At 40.3% G+C, this 24,297-nt stretch overlaps 1 protein-coding gene across 9 annotated transcripts in view; it reads right to left on the bottom strand.

Moving 5' to 3' along the window:
• The window catches only part of NAV3 (neuron navigator 3), a 448,840-nt gene that overhangs the window by 154,338 nt on the left and 270,205 nt on the right, over positions 1-24,297 (bottom strand). For 8 of the 9 annotated variants that reach the window (XM_083573284.1, XM_083573283.1, XM_083573285.1 and 5 more), the window contains 3 exons: positions 21,760-21,877; positions 21,095-21,147; positions 4,517-4,589 (listed from right to left, as the gene is read on the bottom strand). In XM_083573284.1, coding sequence (XP_083429410.1) covers positions 4,517-4,589; positions 21,095-21,147; positions 21,760-21,877 — 244 coding nt within the window. Of the gene's footprint in view, positions 1-4,516; positions 4,590-21,094; positions 21,339-21,759; positions 21,878-24,297 lie in introns of those variants that run through there. The other variant, XM_083573287.1, reaches the window with a different exon arrangement.

The following is a 24,297-nucleotide window of genomic DNA, read 5'->3' as shown; positions in this document are numbered from 1 at the left end:
CATAATATGAAGTGTTATTAAGGAGCACCAGAGAACAAGATTCATTAGCTGCAGTTCTCAGCTAATAAGAGAAAAGCATGGCATGTAGCTGCATGCTATGCATTAACGTGTGCTTAGTTACTAATTGAACACAGTATTTTTTTACTTTTATTTAATTATTTCATATCTTGCATATCTTGCATTTATCCCAACAGTTGAGCATAGTTGGTGCAAGTGCTTATTAATCTACACACAGAGCTGCACAAGGCATGCACTCAGGATCACACATAAACATCAGCAACAGACTCTTAGTGTTGGGAACACGATTGTGAATTATCTACAGAGCTGAGAAACAAAAGCAGATCATCCATCAATTATGCAGTGCCACACCCTTCTTCACTACCATGCTGTTAACAGTTTCATCTTCTGCCTTTTCAGTAAACCAAATTGCCTCATTCCAGCTAGCAGGTACCTAGCCTAGATGTGTCCACATGTGACATCTGTCACCAAAGCAATAATACTTTGAATCGGTTACTTCTGATGGAAAATTGTATGTCGTTCCACTTTGTTCTTCCCTCCCTAACAAACAGCTGATTGTTGTGATCACCAATATTCTGACAAAGCTTTACATGCACAGGTCTGGCTTCTAGCTACATAAATATATATATAGCAGAGAATGTGCTTGAAAAATTATGCCTAGGTCTTCAAGGCAGCATAGTAAAGGTAAAGGGACCCCTGACCATTAGGTCCAGTCGTGGCCGACTCTGGGGTTGTGGCGCTGATCTCGCTTTATTGGCTGAGGGAGCCGGCGTACAGCTTCCAGGTCATGTGGCATGACTAAGCCGCTTCTAGCGAACCAGAGCAGTGCACGGAAACACCGTTTACCTTCCCACCGGAGCAGTACCTATTTATCTACTTGCACTTCGTGCTTTCGAACTGCTAGGTTGGCAGGAGCAGGGACCAAGCAATGGGAGCTCACCCCATTGCAGGGATTCGAACAGCCGACCTTCTGATCGGCAAGTCCTAGGTTTTGTGGTTTAGACCACAGCGCCATCCGTGTCCCTTCAAGGCAGCATAAGCAAGGAAAAAATGGCTAGTATCATACTATCCTATATCCTCTGCTTCACTCATGGCCTTCAATGTTATAAAGTAAAACAAGGAACTCAGAGAAGCCACTAAGCCAAGACTATTGCAAACCAGTTTCTGTTCTCTGTTGCCGAAATAGGAATCTGGATTGTGGCTTATTATTTTTATTTTTTTATTTTGAAATGGATGGAAAACATTTAACACACACACACACACTTCGCTTACAATAAAGGCAATTGTAAATATACTCTTAACATGTTTCCTGGCAAGTAAATCCTGTTCTCTCCAACAAGGCTTCCCTCTCAAGCATGTGTGCATAGGACTGCAGCCTAAGGCTATGATTACAAGGAAGCTACTATCAAACAACAGACTTTAAAAATCCAGCTGTGACAGCAAAAACTATTACTTTTTTTTAAGGCAGAATAAATGAGAAACACAATCCTGTATCATATAGCTTTTGGAGCTTCTCTGTTGTTGTTTTTATTACAGAATTAGATAAAACCCTAATAAATTATATCATTCTATGGAAGGTTAGCCATTGCTTTTTAAGTGTTTCCAAACAAAATAGCATCATTGATTGCTTAAAGGACACCTGCTTACTGGATGGTCTTCTAAGAACATTTATTAATGCCAGACTGTTTTAGGAAACATAAGAGGATTGATCAGGTGAGAGCAGTGTTATGGATTGTTTTGTACAAAATACACAGGATTGTATCCAATACTGCATAAGTGGTGTTCTTCTCATGCAATAGGACTTTTGCTTCCTCTCATCTCCTCTCCTCTCCTGACATGCCCCAAAACCTGCTGTGGAGGTGAAAGTTTCATTGCACAAGTCTGTTGCATGGGTGGAACAGAAGCATTGGATAAAAACCACAGAATTATACACCAAAAGCAATACTAGTATATTGAATATACAGAAATCCTGCAAATTTCCTTCCTAGGACCAATCCTACTATTAGGCTGAATAACCCACAGCAAGCAGATGCTGGGGGGGGGCAGCAGCAGGGCACCAGACATTATTCCTGAGCTCGCTTGCCATTTCCCTCTCTTGGAAGACAAAGCTGTGTGTGCTACACATGTTGTGAATGCCCTAAACTAGCCTGTTATGTTCACGTCTCCATTGCCAATGTTGAAGTAAGATTCAATGGTCAGCCTAGTCACTTTCTGTACATGGAACAGAATAGGTGCCATCTTGTCCTTTGTTCCTCGGGCATTTTGGGCTGGGCTTGATCCTATCTTTTTTCTTGATCCTATCCTTTCTTTTTTCTTTTCCTTCTCCTCCTGCGATGAGGCTACATTTTAATATTTTAATGTTCCATTATTTTAATGTTGTATTTTATTTTTGTTTTTAAGTTGTAATCATTCATCTTGTTTTTATTATTGCTTGTAAGCCGCTCTGAGCCTGGCCTTGGCTGGGGAGGTCAGGGTATAAATAAAAAATTATTATTATTATTATTATTATTATTATTATTATTATTATTATATCTCAAATACTACCTTCAAATATGGAAAACTCACATACTATAGCTGTTCTTTTGATACTGACCACATATAGGCCCATTCAAGCTGAATTTGTTGTGCGGAGTTTGTGAAGTGTGACTTTTAATACAAAATACAGACCTTCATGTTGTAAAATACAACATTTATAAAATTGAGCAATTATTATATTAATTTATTAATAAGAACAACTTTGGGGGAAATTTCAGATATTTATATTTTGCATCTGCAGCATAAATAAAAACAAACTTGTGACATAAACTGCAGTTAAATAGATTGCAATTTGAATAATTATATACATTTATATTTCAAAATGGAGAAATACATGTGGGAAGTTTCTAAATATTTGCACCCTATTTCACACCAGTATATCAGCGTTGCTCAGTACACAGACTTGGAACACTGGGAAGATACGGTACATACAGGGCTTTTTTTTCTAGAAAAAGAGGTGCTAGAACCAAAGTTGTTGAATTTGCCCCACCACCAAGGCAAAATAATATGAACTGCCACCTTACGCCACTGACTGCCACGTTGCTCCAATCACCGTGCCACCCACCACCTCCAAAACACAGTCCCAAGTGCCATGATAGGGAACAGCACCACAATACCAAAAAGGTGTTGGAATGCAACCAGTAAGTGATGGAATGCACAAGAGAGGTGCCAGAACTCAGTTCCGGTGACTTCTGGCTTTAAAAAAGTATGATCCTTTTCCAGGATCGTCAAACAAATCTATATTCTCTGATGTGGATGAGAGGGACCTATTATACTAAAAAAAAATGTTTCCCACTGAAGTTAACAGAATCTGTTTTCTTTTGAATACAGTTGAGAGAGAAAAACATTTCATCCATTTGATCTTTTCAACATTGCTCAGATATATGTCAAAAAACTAATTACTTAAATCTTCTCAAGAGATGGGAACTATTAAGATAGTTCTAACAACTACATCTTATGTTTCCTATAAAAGAGAAAGTATAATTCAAAATTTATCAGTTTAGTCATCTATGCAAAAAAAAAAATGTCTTTCAACTCTACAATTCTATGATTTTTCTGAGTTGGTTATATGTACACTACTCAGCATTTCTCAGTTTTTAAGAGCCACTGAACATGATGCTACTTTAGAATTAGTCGGGAAGATTCAGTATAATGTTATGTCATTAAGTGCAGCACATAAGCCTGCACACACAAAAAGTGTTTTAACTTCCAATCTTAAAAATAGAAATTCTAAATCTATGTAGTTTTACTGACAGTATCAGACAATGGCTGATATTCCCAGTAAATAACAAACTCCACAACTTGAGAAGATTCTGAAGCAAATGCTTGCAATTTCTGATCTGGCAAATTCTGATCTGGCAAATTCTGAGGAGTTTTGCTAAAATGAGATTTGCTCCTGACTTCAGTTGTCTGCACTATACAGTACAGTAAGTCACATATGCATTTTTTCATTTTGTGCTTGTAGAAAGCATATTTCTAGCTATGTATCTTTAGGAAGAGGAAGAAATAGAGGCAAAGATATTGAAGGGGAAAGTGCTAATTTAAATAAATATTTCCCATAGGAAATGGGTTTTTTAAAGTGTTTTAATTTATGCCAAGAATTATGTCAAACCAAAACTGTATTTCATAAGACAACTGCCGTATTTTTCACTCTATAAGACGCACCAGACCATAAGATGCACCTAGTTTTTGGAGGAGGAAAACAAGAAAAAAAATATTCTGCTTTTGCTGTGCAGTGATCCCTCCTGCTGTTCTGGCTTCTGGGATAGCTGCGCAGCCTGCATTCGCTCCATAAGACGCACACACATTTCCCCTTACTTTTTAGGAGAGAAAAAGTGAGTCTTATAGAGCAAAAAATACAGTAATATCTTTTCAAAAATAATATACTGCAAATCAAGTTTGAAGAAGTACCTTTCCAGAAGGTAATTCACTATCTCTGATGATGATGATGGCTTTTTCTTACCTTCCGCAGAAAGACCTTGGACATTTACTCCTCTGGCTGCCAGAAAGTTAAGGCAGACATCAACATTCTCAATCTGCAAAATGAACATGAAATAGCAAAGCAGTTAAAGGCTATTTTGCAAGATGGACTTGAATGCAGCAAAGGGAGGGGGGGAGAGAAATGAATACTTTGCATTCATCACATACTCCAGTTCTTTAGTAAAGTTTAACAAGAATGATTACTGTTAATTGGTCAGCTGCTATAAAAGCTTTCATTGTCCACTTTGGTGCTTAAAAACAATTCATAAAGGCTTGATCCAGAATGGCACACTGACAAATCAGCAACCCACCTACTTACCATAAAACTGGATTCTGTACACAAAAATAAGCAACAATGGACAATACTGCAGCATGTGTACAAAGTTGTGGGTGAACAGATGATTCAATGACAATGTGTCAAGAGCAAAATGGAAAAAATGGGTTGTAAAAAGTATGGGATAAGGTGTGATATCAGAAGACATTATTTACTAAGCTTTGTGAGCAAGCTTTGTATGTGTTATTATTTAAACTAAATTAAATAATGACAATAATACTTCAGTAATATTATATGATTATCACCACCACCACCATTATCTCTTGAATTCCTTTATGTTAATCTGGGAAACCTGTTTCATTAACAATGGTTTGCGTGTGAAGACCCCCAAGACCTCCCAAAGAAAGACACAGTTGACACCAATATTAGTTTAAGGTTACTGGCATAATTTTGGCCACAACTTTATTGATTACAGAATGTGAGTGGTTTGCTTAGGCATTGATTTGACTAGCTGCACCTACACCTCTGACAGGGCAGCACTGACAACTAGACACCAGCAGAAGTCAGTAAGGGTAAACAGACTGAGGGAGCATTGGTCCTACCACAGACGTAACCTCACCCCAAAATGCTCCTAGGTGCTGTGGCGTGGCCCTAACCCCTGGAAGGGGATTGGACAAAAGCATGGCAAGCACCTGGATTCCTTTAACGGAATACCCAACTGCACATTGGGAGGGACAGGTGTGTCAACCTCCCCTCACCACACCTTGAACCAATGCCTAACCTCCAAACCTTACAAAGTTGTGACAATTTGCTATGCAACAGGCGAAACCCAAGTGGCACCAGCCAATTAGCCAAATGGGAAAATTCCTACTGGGCCCCTGCCCCAAAAGCAGACGACCCACGACAGCATAGCAAGGTCACAGCAAGACCCTAAATATAGGGAGGGAGGGCGGGTGAACTGGTGCACAAGGCGCTAAGAGGAAGCTCGACGCAACGTGCAGTGGTATAAATAGGTCCCCCAGCTGCAAATTCTCTCAACCCCATTGGCCAGAATTACCCTAGCAACCGAGGGACCCAATCGGGTTGTGGTGGCTATCCAAACGGTCCCACCCACACAAACGGTGAGGTCAGTCTTAGTGATTTTACCACAACACGTGCCCTCCATGAAGAGGACACAATTTTTCATAAAGTTCCAGGTTCATTCTAGGCTTATCTACCACTTGTGTGAAAGTTTATCAACTTACATATTTGTGAAGCATAGCTATTTCATAGGGAAATGATGAAGGAACAAATGACTTCTGAAAAGTAATATTTTAATTATAGAATTCCCCCGCCCAATCAATCCAATCCTCCACCAGAAGCTCCTTTAACCACTTGGGCTATTCCCTCCATCCCCAACAGCTCAGAGTAAACTGTATGCCAAAAGTCTAGAAGGCTATATATTTTATGCTGGAAAGAACACACTAAGTTACTGCAATGAAAAACAAACATTTATCAAAGTAGTTCTTCATGTAGGATGTGAAACAGCGTCCAAAGGACAACAATCATCTGTTAGGGCAAGGGTGAAAACATCTCTTCCAAGTATGTTTTGCTAAGACCAACAAAATGTAAATAATATAATAGCTAACACATTAAACTAAACATATTGGTCTATATTTTAACGACACTTTCATATAAAACTGGACTAACTTCACTGAAGTAAATATGCAGAATTCAAAATTACCCTGCTGCCTGCAAAGTCTGAAGTGTCATTTGATAGAATGTTAAATTATATTTACTGGAGATAATTGTATAAGCACAAAACTGGTATTTTTTTACATAAAAAAATCAAAACTGAACTTGCTATGAATATCTTCATTTATATGAAGAAATACTTCCGCACAGTAATTAATGGCATCATTGCTATTTGCAGAGCTGGTTGCAAAGAAAAAGAAAGTTCTGTGAAGAAGTTTGGACACTTCTGTAAACATATTTCCTGTGTTAAGCATCAATTTATTCAAAAACAAAATTGCCTTTTAATGCACATATGGTTACCGAATAATACAGGGGTTTTTTTGCAGCAGGTTGCTGACACAACAATAGAAGGGGCAAGAAAAAGCAGCTTAATTAATCCTTTTTGAACAATTTGTTTACTGCTTCTAGAGTCTTGAGTGTGAAGTAATGTTATCAGTATAAGGACTTACACATGTCCATGGTGTTATCACATCTGCATTTGCTGAATAAAACAAACTAGTGCGGCTTAACAGGTAGAACTCAGTTCAAATCCCACCCCAGCCATGAATTCACTATTTCATCAAAAGCAAACCACTAATCCTTTTTGCTCTCAGGCCTCATTAGCAATATGAGGATAACCACAGTGACCTTCCCTAACAGTATCTTGCAAAGATCACCAAGATAATGTATAAGAACTACACTGAACGCTTGAAATGTGCTACATAAATGCTGTTAGAAGATCCAACATGACACTGGGTAATAAATTATTGGGGTTATTTTTCACTTTCATTTCCACTCAGTAATAAAAAAAAAACACTTCAAAGTTTAACCATTTTGAAGCTTTCATTGTGCACATAAACACTGCTTTAATTACCTTTTCTTTTGCCTTGGCAAACCACAATTATTCTTTGAACTCAGACCCCAGCAGCCCTAAACACATTTTATTCAAACTTACAAACAGATGAAAATAATTTAAATTTTGTGGTTGCAGAAGTCTGAATAGACTTTATCCAGCTTCTAAGCTCTCCATACTGTTTCAATCAGAGCTAGCTAGAATGGGTCTCTGGAATCAATGTTTACTAAAGAAGCAAATTTCAGGGTTAATGTAGTATACAGTACAGTTTTACTTCCTACTAGTACTTCTTAGTAATATTTGTCTATATTGTTGGGTTTTACATAAGGCAGGATAGTCACTGTGTCAACATAACACAAAACAACAAAACAACAAATATGCCCCATTTAAAAAAATAAATCAGTCCTACAATGTACCTAGTGTATGCATCTGTATCCTGGGATTGGCCAATCCATCCTCTGTAATCTCACTGAATTCTGTGAGAAACTGCTGTGAGCAAAGCAAATATTACGAGAATTGTGGCTTATGCAATATTAAAGCTACAAATCTTACAAGTACTGTATAAAAGATGTGTGTGAAAAGTTCAGAAAGTGCTGTAACTAAAGCAGGAAACTAAAACAATATAAAAAAGAAAGGCAAGTCCAATGTACCCAAAGGAAATTTTAAAAGGCAAATAGGGTTGAGACTCATAAAAATGTTAAGTACCTGTTACGAGAGACAGGAGTACTATGTTCATCACAGCTCTTTCCCACTAAGTTCACTAGTGAGAGCTGAGGGTGCTATGTGCCTAAAACTTTGAGAGATGAAGGAATTTGGAATTTAGATTGAAGGTTTAATATTCTTTTGGGACCCAGTTTATTTCTTTTAAAAAAGAACTTAATAGTTGTAGTATAAATATAGAAGATTGTTATAGTTGTTCAAGGGGTTAGGACTATGGCTGGAAGAGATTAGATGCAGCAACCATATTGAATCTGACCATAAAGGTAAAGCTACCCCTGACCATTAGATCCAGTCGCGGACGACTCTGGGGTTATGCGTTCATCTCACTCTACAGGCCGTGGGAGCCGGAGTTTGTCCGCAGACAGCTTCTGGGTCATGTGGCCAGCATGACTAAGCTGCAGCGCACAGAAACACTGTTTACCTTTCCGCCGGAGCGGTACCTATTTATCTATTTGCACTTGATGTGCTTTTGAACTGCTAGGTGGGCAGGAGCTGGAACCGAACAACAGGAGCTCACCCCTGTTGCGGGGATTCGAACCACCAACCTACCAATAGGTAATTAGAAAGACAATAGGCAATTAGGAAGACAACAAGCTGTTTACTACCTACAGATTGTCCCATTATGTAAAAATATTAGCAATGCACATTCCGAATTCATCCCTGTGAAGCAAAAGGTTAATTTCCCCCTTTTGAGGTGCTTGAATGGAATACAAGGTGAGTATTTCATACAGTATCTTAATATTTTACAAAAGAAAAATTGCAAATCAAAATTTAGTTTGAGCATATGTCATTATCCAGTAATTGCAAGTAAATAAATTTACATGAATAATTCAATTGTTGGATAGAAACTCACCACTGGCTTATATTAAAAATGTATATTCTTTATCATTGATTTTCGTATTACTAAGAGTTGCTTTCATCTCCTTCCTCTGGCAGATTGCACCTTCTCTGCTTCCAAACATAATGAATTATAGCATGTACATAGGATAATTAATGATGACTAATACAACTATATATTATTCCTTCCTTTCCCTGAGATTAATCAGTTCCATAAATATGACAATCTGCCAGATTCTCAAGCCTTTACTAAAGAAATTATACTGGTGAGAGCCCAGAATCCTAAGCACACTTAGAGAAGTATTTTATTTAAAGAAATGAGGGACACTTCTAAGGAAATGTGACAACGATTAACGATTAAAAGATAGATTTGTTATGTTTCTGTGTTTTTGCATCCATTGCCAAAAGTAGATTTAAAAGCCCCAAAGATTGATGAAGAGCTTGGATGCTGGACAAGACGTCTATATATATATATATATATATATATATATATATATATATATATATATATACACACACACACACACACACACACACACACACACACACACAACTTCCACCCTACAATAATGCTTCTTCTTTCTTTTTTTTTCTTTTTTAAAAAATCAGCGTTCATTCTGGAGTCTGTTAAACTCATAAGCACAATATCCTCAAATTGGACAGGAAGGGTATTTGACATGAAATATTCACAGAGACAAATAAAGGCTTTCCTTCGATCATATGCACTTTTGTTACCTGCTTGTCTTTTCCAGTTTCTCTGCGTATTCAACTTTTAAGAGATTCTTGACTAATCTTAACTCATGGTCCTGAGGTCTGGGGCTGAGATCCAATAGAAAATGCCACTGGCAAAACACAGGAGGCTATTTTGACTCAACAGGAGGTGACCTGTGTCACCTCTCATGCCGGTCTGGAGAGGCCCCCAACACTTTGAAGCACATTTTCAGAGTGTACAAGGGACTGCTGGGGGAAAGGGAATCAATGAAAATAACCACCCTCCTTCTGCAAGTGTTAACATCCGGGGATGGAGGTGGGAGATACTCCAGCAAGCGTAAGTCTAGTTAGGATCCAAGCTATCGTACCAAAGGGCAGAAGTACAGTGGTACTTCGGGTTACATATGCTTCAGGTTACATACGCTTCAGGTTACAGACTCTGCTAACCCAGAAATAGTGCTTCAGGTTAAGAACTTTGCTTCAGGATGAGAACAGAAATCATGCAGCGGCGGCACAGTGGTGGCAGGAGGCCCCATTAGCTAAAGTGGTGCTTCAGGTTAAGAATAGTTTCAGGTTAAGAACGGACCTCCAGAACGAATTAAGTTCTTAACCCGAGGTACCACTGTACATGTTATGAAGCTCCATTATTTCATAATGCTAATGTGGAAAGCGATGCTTAATCCCTTTGTGTGTCATATGGCAGCCATTATTCCTCCATCTCTAGGTGTGTGAATTGAACTGAATACTCAAGTACAGTGGTACCTTGGTTTATGAACTTAATCTGTTCCGGAAGTCTGTTCTTAAACTGAAATCATTTCCCTAATGAGGCCTTCCACTGCTGGTGCCCTTCCACCCTTCAGATCACTTGTACCCAATTAAGATTGTCTTCCATGAATATGATCTTAACAGTGTGCATGTCCTTAAGTGACTGTTGTTCAGACTGGCTATTTTACAACTGGGTTTGCTAAACTGTGGCACTTCAGATGTTGCTGAACTCCCATTATCCCTGGCTCCTGTTTTAAAGTCCTTTGTGAAATGAAATATCTTCCCTTACACTCCTTGGGGTTCTTGCCCTTGTGTATGCCTGACTGATTATACCCCATTTGCCTCCAGCAGACTGATTTAACCAAAACACCTTTCCCCTGTCTTTGTGTAACCTTTTCTGTCCTTGGATATAAGTGATTCCCCCACCTTTCCTTCACCTTTTTCAGTCTTCTGCTTCTCTTTATATCTTTCTGAAGCTGTGAGACACATGCAGAAGAGAATTATAATTTCCTAGGAGGAAAATCAGCAAGGCAGTCAACCATCTTAAGCACTCACTACATCAATGAGATTCCCCCCTCATTGTTATGTAGACCTCCTGGGTGCATGTTATCAGCTTATAAAGTTTGCTAAGTCAGTCAGGTTTCCAGACAAGGTTAAGTATTTTTGAGTATTTGCAGCAGATAAACCTAAAACTCAGCATGACCAAGTAACAAGGAAGCAGGTATACAAACGACAGCTATGCATGATATGTTGGTGAAATATTTCTGCTTAGAAACAAATAACACCAGGTATGCAGAACTCCTTCTGGGCAGGCTTTTTTGAGGAAATGATACTGAACAAGAGATTAAATGCTATCCCAAGGCCAGCCGCAAAGATGAATAGATACTGCTGTGAAATGTCACAGTTTGCTAACAGAACTTAGAAAGCCCTACTTGATGGAAAGCCCAAGGCTATTAGTTGTTGTTGGTGATGGTGGTAGTGAGGAGTTATATGTCCAAGGACAAAGAAACATTTAAAATTGGTGGTTTTAAAAACTGCAGTCTTCAGCTGCTGGGGTTGACACACCACCACTGAAAAATAAGCAATGGTGGCAAAAGGGTGGGGAAAGGGGGGGGAGTGAGACAAGGGGCCAATTTTGGAACTTTCATCTCAGTCTAACTCACAATTAGACAATGTGGTTCAACAATCTCAAGCATCCCCTAAATCTCTTCTGGTAGTGGAACCCCCCAATCCTCCAGAGCAAATCTGAGGACAGCAGGGAGCACGCAAGGGGAGGAGGGGGATTTCTCATTGGACCAGCTGGAATCCTTCCACTGACTTCCACGGGAACAAGAGGTTAGCACAATATGGTGCATGGGAAGCTGCCTTATACTCATTCATACTATTGGTTTATCTAGCTCGATATTTTGCACCAGGGGTTGTCAAGCTGGTTCCTACCACCCACTAGTGGGCGTTTTAGGGTTCTAGGTGGGCGGTAGGGGGTTCTGTATCACAAGCTGAATCCTCCTTCTATCGAACACTGGTGGGCGGTAAGGAAATTTTACCATCAAGAAAGATGCATTAGTGGGCGGTAGGTATAAAAAGGTTGACTACCCCATTCTACACAGACAGGATTTCCGACTGAAGACTTTCCCAGCCCTACCTGGAGATTCCAGGAATTGAAACAGTGGTCTTCTTCACTAAGAAGCCTGTGCTCTAAAGAAAACTGCAGAAGAGGGTGGAATGATGGGACGTTGCTGTGCCATTAATGCATTAAAAGGTAAAGGGACCCCTGACCATTAGGTCCAGTCGTGACCGACTCTGGGGTTGTGGTGCTCATCTCGCTTTATTGGCGAAGGGAGCCGGCGTACAGCTTCCGGGTCATGTGGCCAGCATGACTAAGCTGCTTCTGGTGAACCAGAGCAGCGCATGGAAAAGCCGTTTACCTTCCCGCCGGAGCGGTACCTATTTATCTACTTGCACTTTGACGTGCTTTCGAACTGCTAGGTTGGCAGGAGCAGGGACCGAGCAACGGGAGCTCACCCCGCCATGGGGATTCAAACCGCCAACTGCTTAGCCTCTAAGCTTCTCTCTCCTAGGCTGTTGATGGTGGGCTGTTCCTGTTTGTTGCTACTGCCAACAAAGAAAGTGGAAGTGCTTGAGTCAGCATTCATGTAGTAATATATCTTATTTGAATAAACCTGAGTTGCTTGGTCCCTGCTGCTTCAAGCATTTTGTTTCTTATGAGTCAGGCCTCTTAAGGTCTAGGCAGATAAATTGCAAGTCAAATCAAGACCCTGGTTTCTGTTCCTTGGGAATACGGTAGCTATTTGTTTCATAGCTGTACAGAGAAGTATCATTGTATCATTTATCCCAAGTCCAGCTTACACTCGGTTCTGAATTTCAGTTTAATAATACACATTGAAGGGGGGGGAGTTTATATAATATTGCTATTGATGTTATTTTAAGTGGTGGGTAGCATTCTGCACATTCTTTGTATCTTTAGCATGCTAAAATGTTTCCTTTCAAACAATCATATAAATAGACTTTGATGAATCCGACATATTTTTCTAATCCTTCTGTTACCTTGAAAGAAATTTATTCATTCCTGCAACAAACAGGTGTGCCTAGAATATTTCTTAGAGTCAACTACTGTCTTGGTATGTTTACAAGGCCTACTAACAGAGTTTGATTATAGCATACTTTTGTGCTCAGATAAACGCATTCAGAAAACAAACTGTGTAATTGTGAATAGTTTGCTGAATTTTTGTTACAAGGCATGCCAATTTTACTAAATCACATTACCGACAATGCAATGCAACCAATACAGGCCCAATTCAGTAGCAATGTACGTAAATTATATTATTAATATTTATTACATTTGTATACTGCCCTTCATCTAAAGACGCCAAGGAAGTTCACAACATAAAAATACAAAAGGAGAATACAAAATATACATGATAAAGCAAAAACAAACCAATAACCCCGCACTTCCACAAACACATTTAAAAGCCATATACAGTGGTACCTCGGGTTAAGTACTTAATTCGTTCCGGAGGTCCATTCTTAACCTGAAACTGTTCTTAACCTGAAGCACCACTTTAGCTAATGGGGCCTCCTGCTGCTGCCGTGCTGCCAGAGCACAATTTCTGTTCTCATCCTGAAGCAAAGTTCTTAACCCGAGGTACTATTTCTGGGTTAGCAGAGTCTGTAACCTGAAGCGTATGTAACCTGAAGCGTATTTAACCCGAGGTACCACTGTAATGTTAATCAGTTGAACACCCGGTTAAAGAGAAATACTTCACCTAAAGATATGCAATGAAGGAACCAGCCAAAGCTCCCTGAGGAGAGCAGCCCGCAGATGGGGAGCAAACACAGAAAAGGCCCATTCTCATATTGTCACCCTCCAGATCTCTTGGGTCGGTTTATATGGCGAGAGGCAGTCCTTGAGGTACTGCAGTCCTAAGCCATTTAAGGCTTTAGAGGTCAAAACCAGCACTTTGATTTGGGCCCAGAAACTAATTGGTTGCCAGTGCAGTCAAGCCAGATCCTTAACCTCTGCTGCCTTGTGAGATATCTTAGGGAGAAGAAAAGGCTAAGGAGTAAACTGTACACAAATCTGGAGTAGAGTCCCTAAGATGGTTGGATGGTGCCTTGTACGCTTCCTTCCGGCAACTCCTGCAGCCAAGTTGGTGCCAAACATATTGCTCTGCTTTCCTTTGGACCACATCAGTGACGCTGGGGATGGGGTCTTGTCATCTGGGCATCCCAGGACGTCCATACACACTGCCCAGGCTTGTGCCCCAGAGAGGTCACTTTGGTGCAAAAACACCACAGTAGGCAGCAGTAATGAGCTACCAGTCTCTGCAGCCACAGCAGCCACTGTGATTCTCTAGCAGTTTGACTTCACCCCCAGAGGTACACTCCAATGTCTCCCGAGAAAGACAGATGCCAACAAAATGAGGAGAGCGCTGCCTATGTGGTCTATCTGGTACCACCTAAGCTAGCCTGCTGTTCACAGATACAGTGGAATATTATGTCCCGTCACCAGTTTTAAAGAAAGATTTAAATGCCAGTCCTGTTGGCTTTTGTTCACGAAGTTTGAGGGGAGCCATCTTGTCCTCTAACCCATGCAGCAAATGCCTTGGGCTTCACCCCTGCCTGCCATGAGGGAAAATAGGCATTTTAATCTTCAGAATTTATTTCTTTGTTGGTATAAATTAGCACTCTTCAGAAAGGCACCGTCAATATCATAAGAATGTTTATAGATTTGGTCATTTCACATTTAATCTGCAGGGCTTTGAAGATTTGACTAATCTGAAGCTAAACATTTCCTTTTAAAAACAAAGTTGTACAACTATGACTAACCTAACTGCTAGCCTTGACAACATCCCTTTAATAAGAAGCAGACTGGCTGCCTAGAGGCCTCGCTAGAACTTTTAACAATTTCCAGATTTTGAAATATTTCCACAGAAAACTAAGATTCTAATTATTGACCATTAAAAATATAAAGAATTTAAAAGTAATATTGCATATTAAATTGCTCTATACGTTTTTGTTTTCTCATTTCTCCCCCACTCCTCCAAACCCATTGCCTGAAAGCTATTACCGGTAAATCAAAACAATTTCCCATTAAAATTTAACTGGGCCAAACTTAAGAGAAGATCGTTCACTTTCATGGGTGGTCACAATATTAATCACTTTTGGGGCATGCTACCTTTTACCATCCTGGTCTTTCTGCTGACTTATTCTGTGGTGATAAAAGCCAACAGCTTTTAATCTCTGATCTTAGCACTAGGACCCCACAGTGCTAAGACGAGATAAACCTACGTCTACTGTATTTTAGAGCAATCAGAGGCTTATCTCCAGACTCAGTGCTATGGGACTACAGTACTAAGATTGGACATAAGCCTGTGCCTGCTCATGATTGACAGGTGAGTATCCCACCCACCAGTCGAAAATGGGGCACAGGTAAGTTGTGGATCCAGCTCTTGGGCTGAAAAAGCTTCTCCACACCTGCTGTTGAGAAAAAAGTCCTATTGCGTTAAATTGAGCTCACATACCTCTGGGTGTTGGGTATGGAATTGCAGCCTATAGGGACAGGCTACAAGGACAGGCTATTTCATAATAAATGATACAGCTAAATCCTACCTTCTCCTGCAGTGCACCCTTCCAGACATCCTTTTTATTGCACATTCATTATGATTTGTGCTCATTATGCTATTAGGGCAGTCACATGCAATCCAGCTTTCAATACTCTTTGTGCCTGCAAAGTTTTGGGGTAGTCATACTGCTTCATTTCCAATCAGTGCATATCCCATCCCTTCCTGCTGAAATCCCTTAATTTTTTATATCATAATTGTTCTGGACTGCAACAATATTGTGGCACTGGAGAAGCATTGTAGAACCAGAGTCTACCACTAATGCACTCTATCAAGGATATATTGCAGAATACACCTGCAGTCTGGAGAGGCCCAGAATCATAGATAACATCCTTGGAGTTCTCTTTCTTTTACATATACAGCCCAGAAAAGATGCTTTCTTTTCTTTCTTTCTTTTACAGCAAGGTCTGAAAAAGCAAACGAACCTGTTCTCCAAAGATTACTGAGTTCTACAAAGTATTTAAAAAGTTTTAAAAGTGGCAACCCACTAACTATACTGGTTAAACCCTTGCTTTATAAAATAAAAATAAAAATAGGTTTAATGTTTTTAAGACACCATCACATTCTATGGCAGTGAATTCCATAAGCTAACTATGCACTGCATGAAATAGTAATTTCTTTTTGTCTATCCAGATTCAGAACATACATACAATCAATTCCATTGGGTTTCCTGGTTTTAGTACAAAGAAGAAAAATCTTTCGCTCTCTCCCCCACTCATCATGTCATAAGCCAGTTTCATGATCCTCTCAAAGGTCTTTCTTAATAAACTAAAAGCCATATAAGCTTCATCCTTCTGTCCTAAGCCCAATATCGTTTTAGCTGCTTTTCTTTCGTGAACCATTTCCAGAGCTGAGAAAGCCTTTTTGAGATAAGAGTGAAGGAATCAACAAGTGCTGCTCTGAAAAGGGGACAAGGTTAAAAGACACATTGCAAGCCACCTGTCATGGATGCTTTAGTTGAGATTCCTGCATTGCAGGAGGTTAGACTAGATGACTAGGTGACTGGGGGCAGCCACCGAGACCACCGAGACTTGAAAGACCTACATTGGCTCCCAGTACGTTTCCGAGCACAATTCAAAGTGTTGGTGTTGACCTTTAAAGCCCTAAACGGCCTCGGCCCAGTATACCTGAAGGAGCGTCTCCACCCCCATCGTTCTGCCCGGACGCTGAGGTCCAGCGCCGAGGGCCTTCTGGCGGTTCCCTCATTCCAAGAAGCAAAGCTACAGGGAACCAGGCAGAGGGCCTTCTCGGTAGTGGCGCCCGCCCTGTGGAACGCCCTCCCATCAGATGTCAAAGCGATAAACAACTACATGACATTCAGAAGACATCTTAAGGCAGCCCTGTTCAGGGAAGTTTTTAATGTGTGACATTTTAGTGTATTTTTGGTCTCTGTGGAAGCCACCCAGAGTGGCTAGGGAAACCCAGCCAGATGGGCGGGGTACAAATAATAAATTATTATTATTATTATTAACGGTCCCTTCCAACTCTACAATTCTATAATTCTACAAACAAATTCCTCAAAAGTGCTTAAGAAACCGCTTCATGCCTTATAATTGGCAGGAGAAGCCCTGTTGCATAGGAGCAAACTCGTAGGAGTTTGCCCCTCCCAGCAAAATATCTGAAGGGGCCAGCTCCCACAAAGTTGGTGGCCATTGTCATTCAAGTGGTGTGTGCATGCCATATCTTGTGATCAGTTGTGTGGGGCTGGTATTATCTCTCCCTCCCCACTATACCATTCAAGTTGGCACCCCTGCCCTGTTGGTTGTGCCAGCATTGGCCACTGCCCTGTTGGCACTGATCCATAACAGGATCTTTTCACTAGTAGTTCTGTTTGTGGGTTGGCCTTCACTAGTGAGGTGAATCTGCCTCCCCATTATTGTTGTTCATTTAATAACATTCCTCTTTATCCAGACTTGATGGTTGAAAGGCACTGTTCCTGGCAATCTTGAAAGTATTAGCGGTGAATGCTTTTCCAATTTTTTAACTGTTCAATAAATGTCGGCTTTCTGAAAACTGTATTTATTTTCTTAAAAAATATGTATTTGCCACCCTGAGATCCTTTAAACTTAATAAAAACAAACAACAACAACAATATACCTGAAACCACCATTTATGCATCCTCCTTTCCATTCGGGATAGGGGAGAAAAAAGCTTACCTTTAGTCAGGCAAAGAGAGAGAGAAAGAGAGAGGGAGATTGTAGCTTTCAGGTATCATCCAACTGGAGAGGATTCAACTGCAACTCCAAGTCCCAGCATCCCCAACATGAAAATGATGCTGCACATGCTATTCCCACCAAGGGAGAAGGCCCTTAGTGAGCATGCGCTTCATCAGAAACCATGTGACAAAAGCACACTGAGGATGCTGGAATTTGTTGCCCCAGTCCGTTCCCCAGCAGAAAAAGGATGTTCTGTGCATGAGTCTCACAGAGAGGGAAGGCTCCTGGGGGCTCTCTTCACTGTGGGAGTTGCACTCTCCTGGGAACTGGCAAAGGTGGATGTAGGAGAGCAGAGCTTCTGGGGCGCTGCAGCAGGCACCACAGCTATGACATCCAATGGAAGGCCAGAGGTGAGGTGTGCTGGTTTTGGGGGTTGCATAGGACACCACTGAAATCTGAGATACCAAGGTCTGTCACTAGGACTGGGAGAGCTGAACCACTTTGGCCTTCATCCTGCTCTGAGGAACACTACAGGAACAAGGACAGAAGGTAGCAGCAGATGCAGCTTGCAGGATCAGGGCGAGTTGGACCATACTACACATCTAGCCCTGTTCTCCCTGATCATTCTCTCAAATATTTGATCCAAGGTACTTCCATTTGAAATTGCATACAAACTTTCCCAAAGGATCTGAATGCCCTTTCTCTCCTTCAGCTTCCCTTTAACCAGTTCCCTCTTGTTGGGGGAAATTCCCTGAAATTAAGCATGACTTTGTTGATCTCTCTAGGCCATGTTTACTTTATATGTTGACTTTGTCCCTGTTGTGTTCACAGTTGCACATGTCTAGCCAGATTCTGGGCAAAAATCAAAGGTCCTTTACCCTTCTGGCCAACTCTGTGACTAACTGTTAAAAAGCATTAAAATATTATCATACAAAGTCATGTTGTTTCTTTGTCACAATAAGAAGGTGTGTTTGCTAAGTCAATATGGAAATAATTGAAAGCTGCCCATTTTCACAACATCTCTTTTAGCTGTTTCTTTTCATTTTAAGATAGTTCTCCCTGTCTCTCTCACACACCCTTTATCTTCACATCACAACCACCCTGTGAGGTAGGCTTGAGAGACCACGACAAGACCATAATCACTCAATGAGGTTCACAGATGACTGGGAATCAGAACCTGGGTCTCCATGGTTGTCTCGCCATGCGGAAAGCCAAGACAGAGTGGTGAGGTAGGAAGAAGGGAAAATAATGGACATAATTATTTTATATGTAGGAGCCTCACAGGGGTTCTCTTATTTCCCCACAAGGTTCTTCATCCTACATGCAGATTTGCTCATTGCAATATGCTTGGGGACGGGGGGACACCTAGTCATTCATTTATTTATTGCCTTCCTTTCACTAAATAGTTCTATGACAGGTTACAAAAATATCACAGTTAAAACAGGTATAAATCATCATTTAAAATTTTTTTTTAAACCCACAAAACTGACCAGTAACAAATTTAACAAAGCAGAAGAGTACAGAAGAGCAATGCAGGAGAAGAGAAGACACTCACTTGAACAAAGGCCTGTATTGACCAATTGTTTAAAAAAGCACTCAGTGATGGTGTAAGGTGCATCATGAGAAGAATGCCATTTCCCAAGCTGGGGGCCAACACAGAGAAGGCCCTTTCATGCATCATCAAACCACAGATGATGCATGAGATCTTATCCTGCAGATCTGATCACCCAAACAGGTTCAACATGGGAGGAGGGGTTCAGATACCTGGGATCCAAGCCATTTAAAGAATTATATGTCAGTGTTAACACCTTAATTTCCACTTAGTAGTGATTTGGCAACCAATAAAGGTCTTTAAAGACTGTACATCCAGAAGCAGGCTCACTGCTGCATTCTGCCCTAGTTGCAGCTTTGAAACCCTCTTAAAGAGCAGCCCCATGTAAAGCCAAATGGCTATTTAGCAGCTTGTCTAGAAAAAGTCTTGCACTCCTTGGACGGAGGCGTTGACCCATCCAGAGATCGTTTTTGTCCCTTGGAAGCTCTGGGACCACAGGGATGTCACATAAGCTAGATATCATGTGAAACTATGTGGAAGTAGTAATCTGAACCAACCAACACTCACACTGGCTGATGCCCCTAAGAGCTGCCTGGAATAGGTCAGATTACTCTTAGGCTGCAATCTTATACACACTGGCCTGGGAATGTCTCACTGAACTCAGTGGAGCTGACTTCTGAGCAGACATGTACAGGAATTAGAAAATTATGGTCTTCCTTCTTGCCCCTTCCTTACTGCCCCGTATCACTATTTCCAGGCATTTCTTCATTTTTAATGTAAGCTGCCTAGTGCCATATAGGAGTGAACTTAACTGCAATGTTTATGTAATAAGATCCTGAATTTATCGTTCCACTATTTGTTTTTGTTTCTTAATGGGCATACTGGCAGAAACACACAAAAGTTATTACCTTAACTTGAATTAGCTGTCTTTCTCTTAAAGATGATCAACACCTGCTGCTTAGTTTTGCCCCAGCAAGCAGCTTGTCAATGAAGAGTTAATTTTAGCATCTGCAGCTTCCTGTGTCACACTGAATGTTAGCAGCCTCCTTTCTCAACTATCTAGCAGAGATATGATTAGCAGCTAAAACATACAGTGTCATTATGCCACTAAGCAATTAGAACAATCCTATAGGAGTCTACAAATGTCATTAAAAAAAAAAAAACAAGTGGGGAGAAAATTAACTGAGAGATCTGGGGAAAGGGAGATTCCATGTGTTATTTCCACAACATTCTACAATGAATTCTCTTTATAGCCACAGACACTGCTAATCAATAAAGAGTACAAAATTTAAGTCCCACTTCTGGATGGGAAACTAATTGCCTTGGGATATATCCTGACTTTCAAGTACTTGCTGGTTTTAGCTCAGCCTCTTCCAGCAGAAGGTTACACATGTCTCAAGAGATACTTCTCAGACGATTTAACTGGACTTCATTGTGGACAAGCAGAGAGGCTATTTATATTCATTAAGAGTTGGCAAACGCCTTATTTCAAACCAGTAGTCCAGACACAAAGACTCCACTCAAAATTGGTTCTGCCATTTTCTGTCTTTAAAGCAGCTTTGGAATTGAAATTATCCATATAAATCTGAGTAACATAGAAATAAGTTGAAATAAATACATTCATAATTAATCTAATAGTCAATGCTAATGGTGTTTTTCAGCTCCCTTATACCCTGAACTTGCTTCTATCCAAAGATAACAAACCAAGACTATGTTTTCAAAAAGCCAAAGGAAATATGCATAGCATAATCAACATAAAGCAAAATGAATAGCCAGTAGTACACAATCCAGTAAAGCTCAGATGTTACATCATAACACAAAAATCTGGTTTATTCTTACCATTTGAGACTGGCTTCGAGGACAGCCATTGATATCTTCAACCTTTTCATTTGCTGAAGGAAAACAGTGAGGGTTTTTTTAAAAAAAGTCAGAGTAAACTATGTGACCACAAAGAAGAAAGTAAACAGACGTACAAGAATTTTGTAGATCCTGAACTTTGCTCTAAGCACACTGAAATCCTACACAGTAACAATCTGCCTTGTTAACAGCAGTTCCTTCCCCATGCACAAATCATGCAAAGGGGAAGTGCAAAAGGAGGTTGCTACCAATTCTCCAGCCCCTGCCAAATGACTGCTGACATGAAATCGTCCACAATTGTCTTTGTGGGATCAGGATACAGTTTCAAGGCATCTCAGAAAGTATAAACCACTCCAGCTAATAAAATGCACACATTGGAGACATATGGCTTAATGAAGCATTCATTTTAAACAATGCCAAGTGTGTGAAACAGTTTTCTGGCCCTTAAAAGAATGGTGGAGCAGACACAAACATATCTATCACACACACACACATACACACATATATAAAATCTGGGAGAAATTGGAGGCCAAGTCACGGCTCTCTATTTGGTACCCATCTTACAGTTAAGCTGGCTCTACTTCTATTGCCTTTTCCTTCCTAAGCCAGAAGTCAGATCATGCTGTGGCTCAGAGCACAGATCTTACCAATGATCTGGATGATTTCTGCTAGCAGAACTCCATCGGCAATGTCCTGTTGCAAGTCCTTGATCAGCCGCTTGTGGCCAGATTTTGCTAGATAGTGATTTGCCCAGTCAGTGTATATCTGCAGAATAGAGGGAGTGGGAGAAATGGGGAGAGAAAGAGAGACAATAAAAATTCTTAAGACAAATGTTGGCTTACAGATGAGCAGAGCTCTAAAGTACATTCCAGTTTAAGGAGTCAGAAGCAAAAAACAACCTTTAAAACCTTTTTAAAAATTCTGTCCCCGTGCCATTTTTTTTTAACCATGAATGAATCATTTTATTGCACAATAAAATGCCACAGTCACTGTGACCAAGCAAAAGCCCCTTTAGGAATGCCAAGGAAACTAATGTCAAAATTTACTCTTAGTCTGATCTGATTCACTTAAATATACTTAGAATGAAAACTATGCTGACTGGTGCTGTTTTAAGCACTGTGGTGTATTTTCCCTGTGTCATTGTTTAATAGATCAATATATTCCCAGTACCTTCCTGCACTCCATATGTATATTAATGCAATAAGTTATCATTACCACATGGTCTGCTTAGGCAACCAAGTCATCTTTAAGGAGACCTACCCCAATAACTTGGAAGAGTTTACTGAAAGAGCCATGAGTACATAAAGAGTACACCTTATTCAGGAGCAAATGAAAAGGAAACGAAGGGCAAACTGTGTTGCATGTGTGCCCTTGGTACAAATTCATTGGGTTTGTCATTCGCAACCCTGTGGGTGACAATGTTTCTTGTTCACTGGATGCAACAGTCATACAATTGCTTGCTGCGGTGAGACAGTTTCATTTGTCCTGTCACCTTTGCTTAAATGTGCTGAAATGCCCATATAGGGCTGCAAAACCAACACGTACATAGAGGTCACATTGTTGAAAGAACTGCATATATTTTGAAAATATGCTGTGTTGACAGTTAAACCAAAGATGTTAACAGTGGAAGTCAGTTGGCAGGTTGGACAAGAGAGAGACTGAACAGGAAATGACAATGAGTGTCAATAGGCATATGAGTAGCGGGTGGTCCGGTTGACATTGTGTGCTTAGATTTTCAAAAAGGTTTTGAGTCCAAAGACTGCTGAATAAGGTTATCAGTTTCTGGACATCCCAACTTCACACGTTTTGAACTGGTGGCACTTGCCAAGGATAGAGATTTTAGAGTCATGGTAGACACTGCAACAAAAAATATTGACCTCCGTGGCAGGAGTGAAAACGGTTAAATCTATGTCAATAAGAAAGGGGTTGGAAATAAAGCTGCCAACTATTAGACTGGTGGTAAATGAATCTACAGTGAGACTGCACTGGGAATATTGTGCTCAGTTCTGGTATCCACACTTCAAGATGATCATGAGGCTGGAATAACATTTTTCTGGGGGTACTCAAGTATACACAGTACCGGCAAGTTTTTTCTAGAAGAACAGCATGGGTTAAAGACACTTATTGTAACAGCTTCACAGTGAGTATGTCCCCCTTTTTCTAGAAGAAAAGCACTGAATATAGGCAACGTAACAGATAGATAAACAAGCAGAATTTTTTAAAGACCACAGCTGCCACTTCTCCTCTTCTTTCACAAAGTGTAGAAAATAATGTGCTGGGGAGGTTATTCTTCTACCATGATTGATAGCCAAACAAAGGGTTTGCACCTCCAGACTAACTGGACTTTGACAAATTTATATTGCTTGCTTATTTAATGTATATACCACTTCATATTTCAACAGAAACCTCTAAGTGGGCTACAATTTCGAGCAAAAGGAAATCGGTATAATTGGTATAATATAAATTCCACTTTCAAAATCCATAATACTGAACTGCAGAAGTTGCACAACTAAAACAAAAACAAAAACAACAAAAAACATAATTTAAAAGAATAACCAGTTCAAAGTCTTGTTCTAGATAAGAACCCTTCCTTCAACTGTTTCTCTAATCCTCTTTCAAAGCCAGTGGGCAGCCAATGCATTGGGAACTCAGATTTCTTCCAGCAGGTGGCTCCCACTGAAGTCATGGGGGGGGGGGCGTGTTGCAGAGAGGAATTTGGAGTCAGCAGACACAGAAACAGTAGCCACACATTTAACTAATTAACTCAAAAGCACAGTAAATTCTCCAAAGAGGGATAGTCCCCAGGGAAGGATCTTGCAAGGAAAGAACAGACAAAGATGAGCGCTGGATACTTCTTTTCTCACCAGCCATTCACAAAATGAAGTGATGGGCACTGAATGGAGCAATAGACAAGGAAAGAGGTGTACAAAGTCACAAAAAGTTCACGTGCCTAATACGTCAGTGCACACATCCTTTCTGCTTACTTTTATGCTTCACATATTCATTCCAGACGTTTTCTTTTCTTAAAGTGTTTACAATATAAATATTATTTTCAGTTTTAAAAAGCACCTGTTTGCAGTTCTGCAATGCCTCTTGTGCATATTTCTAATGTTTTACTGCTGACTCCCCTTCCCTCTGTCATTTGCATTCCAGATGTGTGGTATTTGTTTAATCTGCATTTTCCA

This window comes from Podarcis filfolensis (assembly GCF_964270895.1).
Source record: "Podarcis filfolensis genome assembly, chromosome: 10".
In the NCBI taxonomy this organism is placed as follows: Eukaryota; Metazoa; Chordata; class Lepidosauria; order Squamata; family Lacertidae; genus Podarcis; species Podarcis filfolensis.
This window is presented reverse-complemented; position numbering and strand designations above follow the sequence as displayed.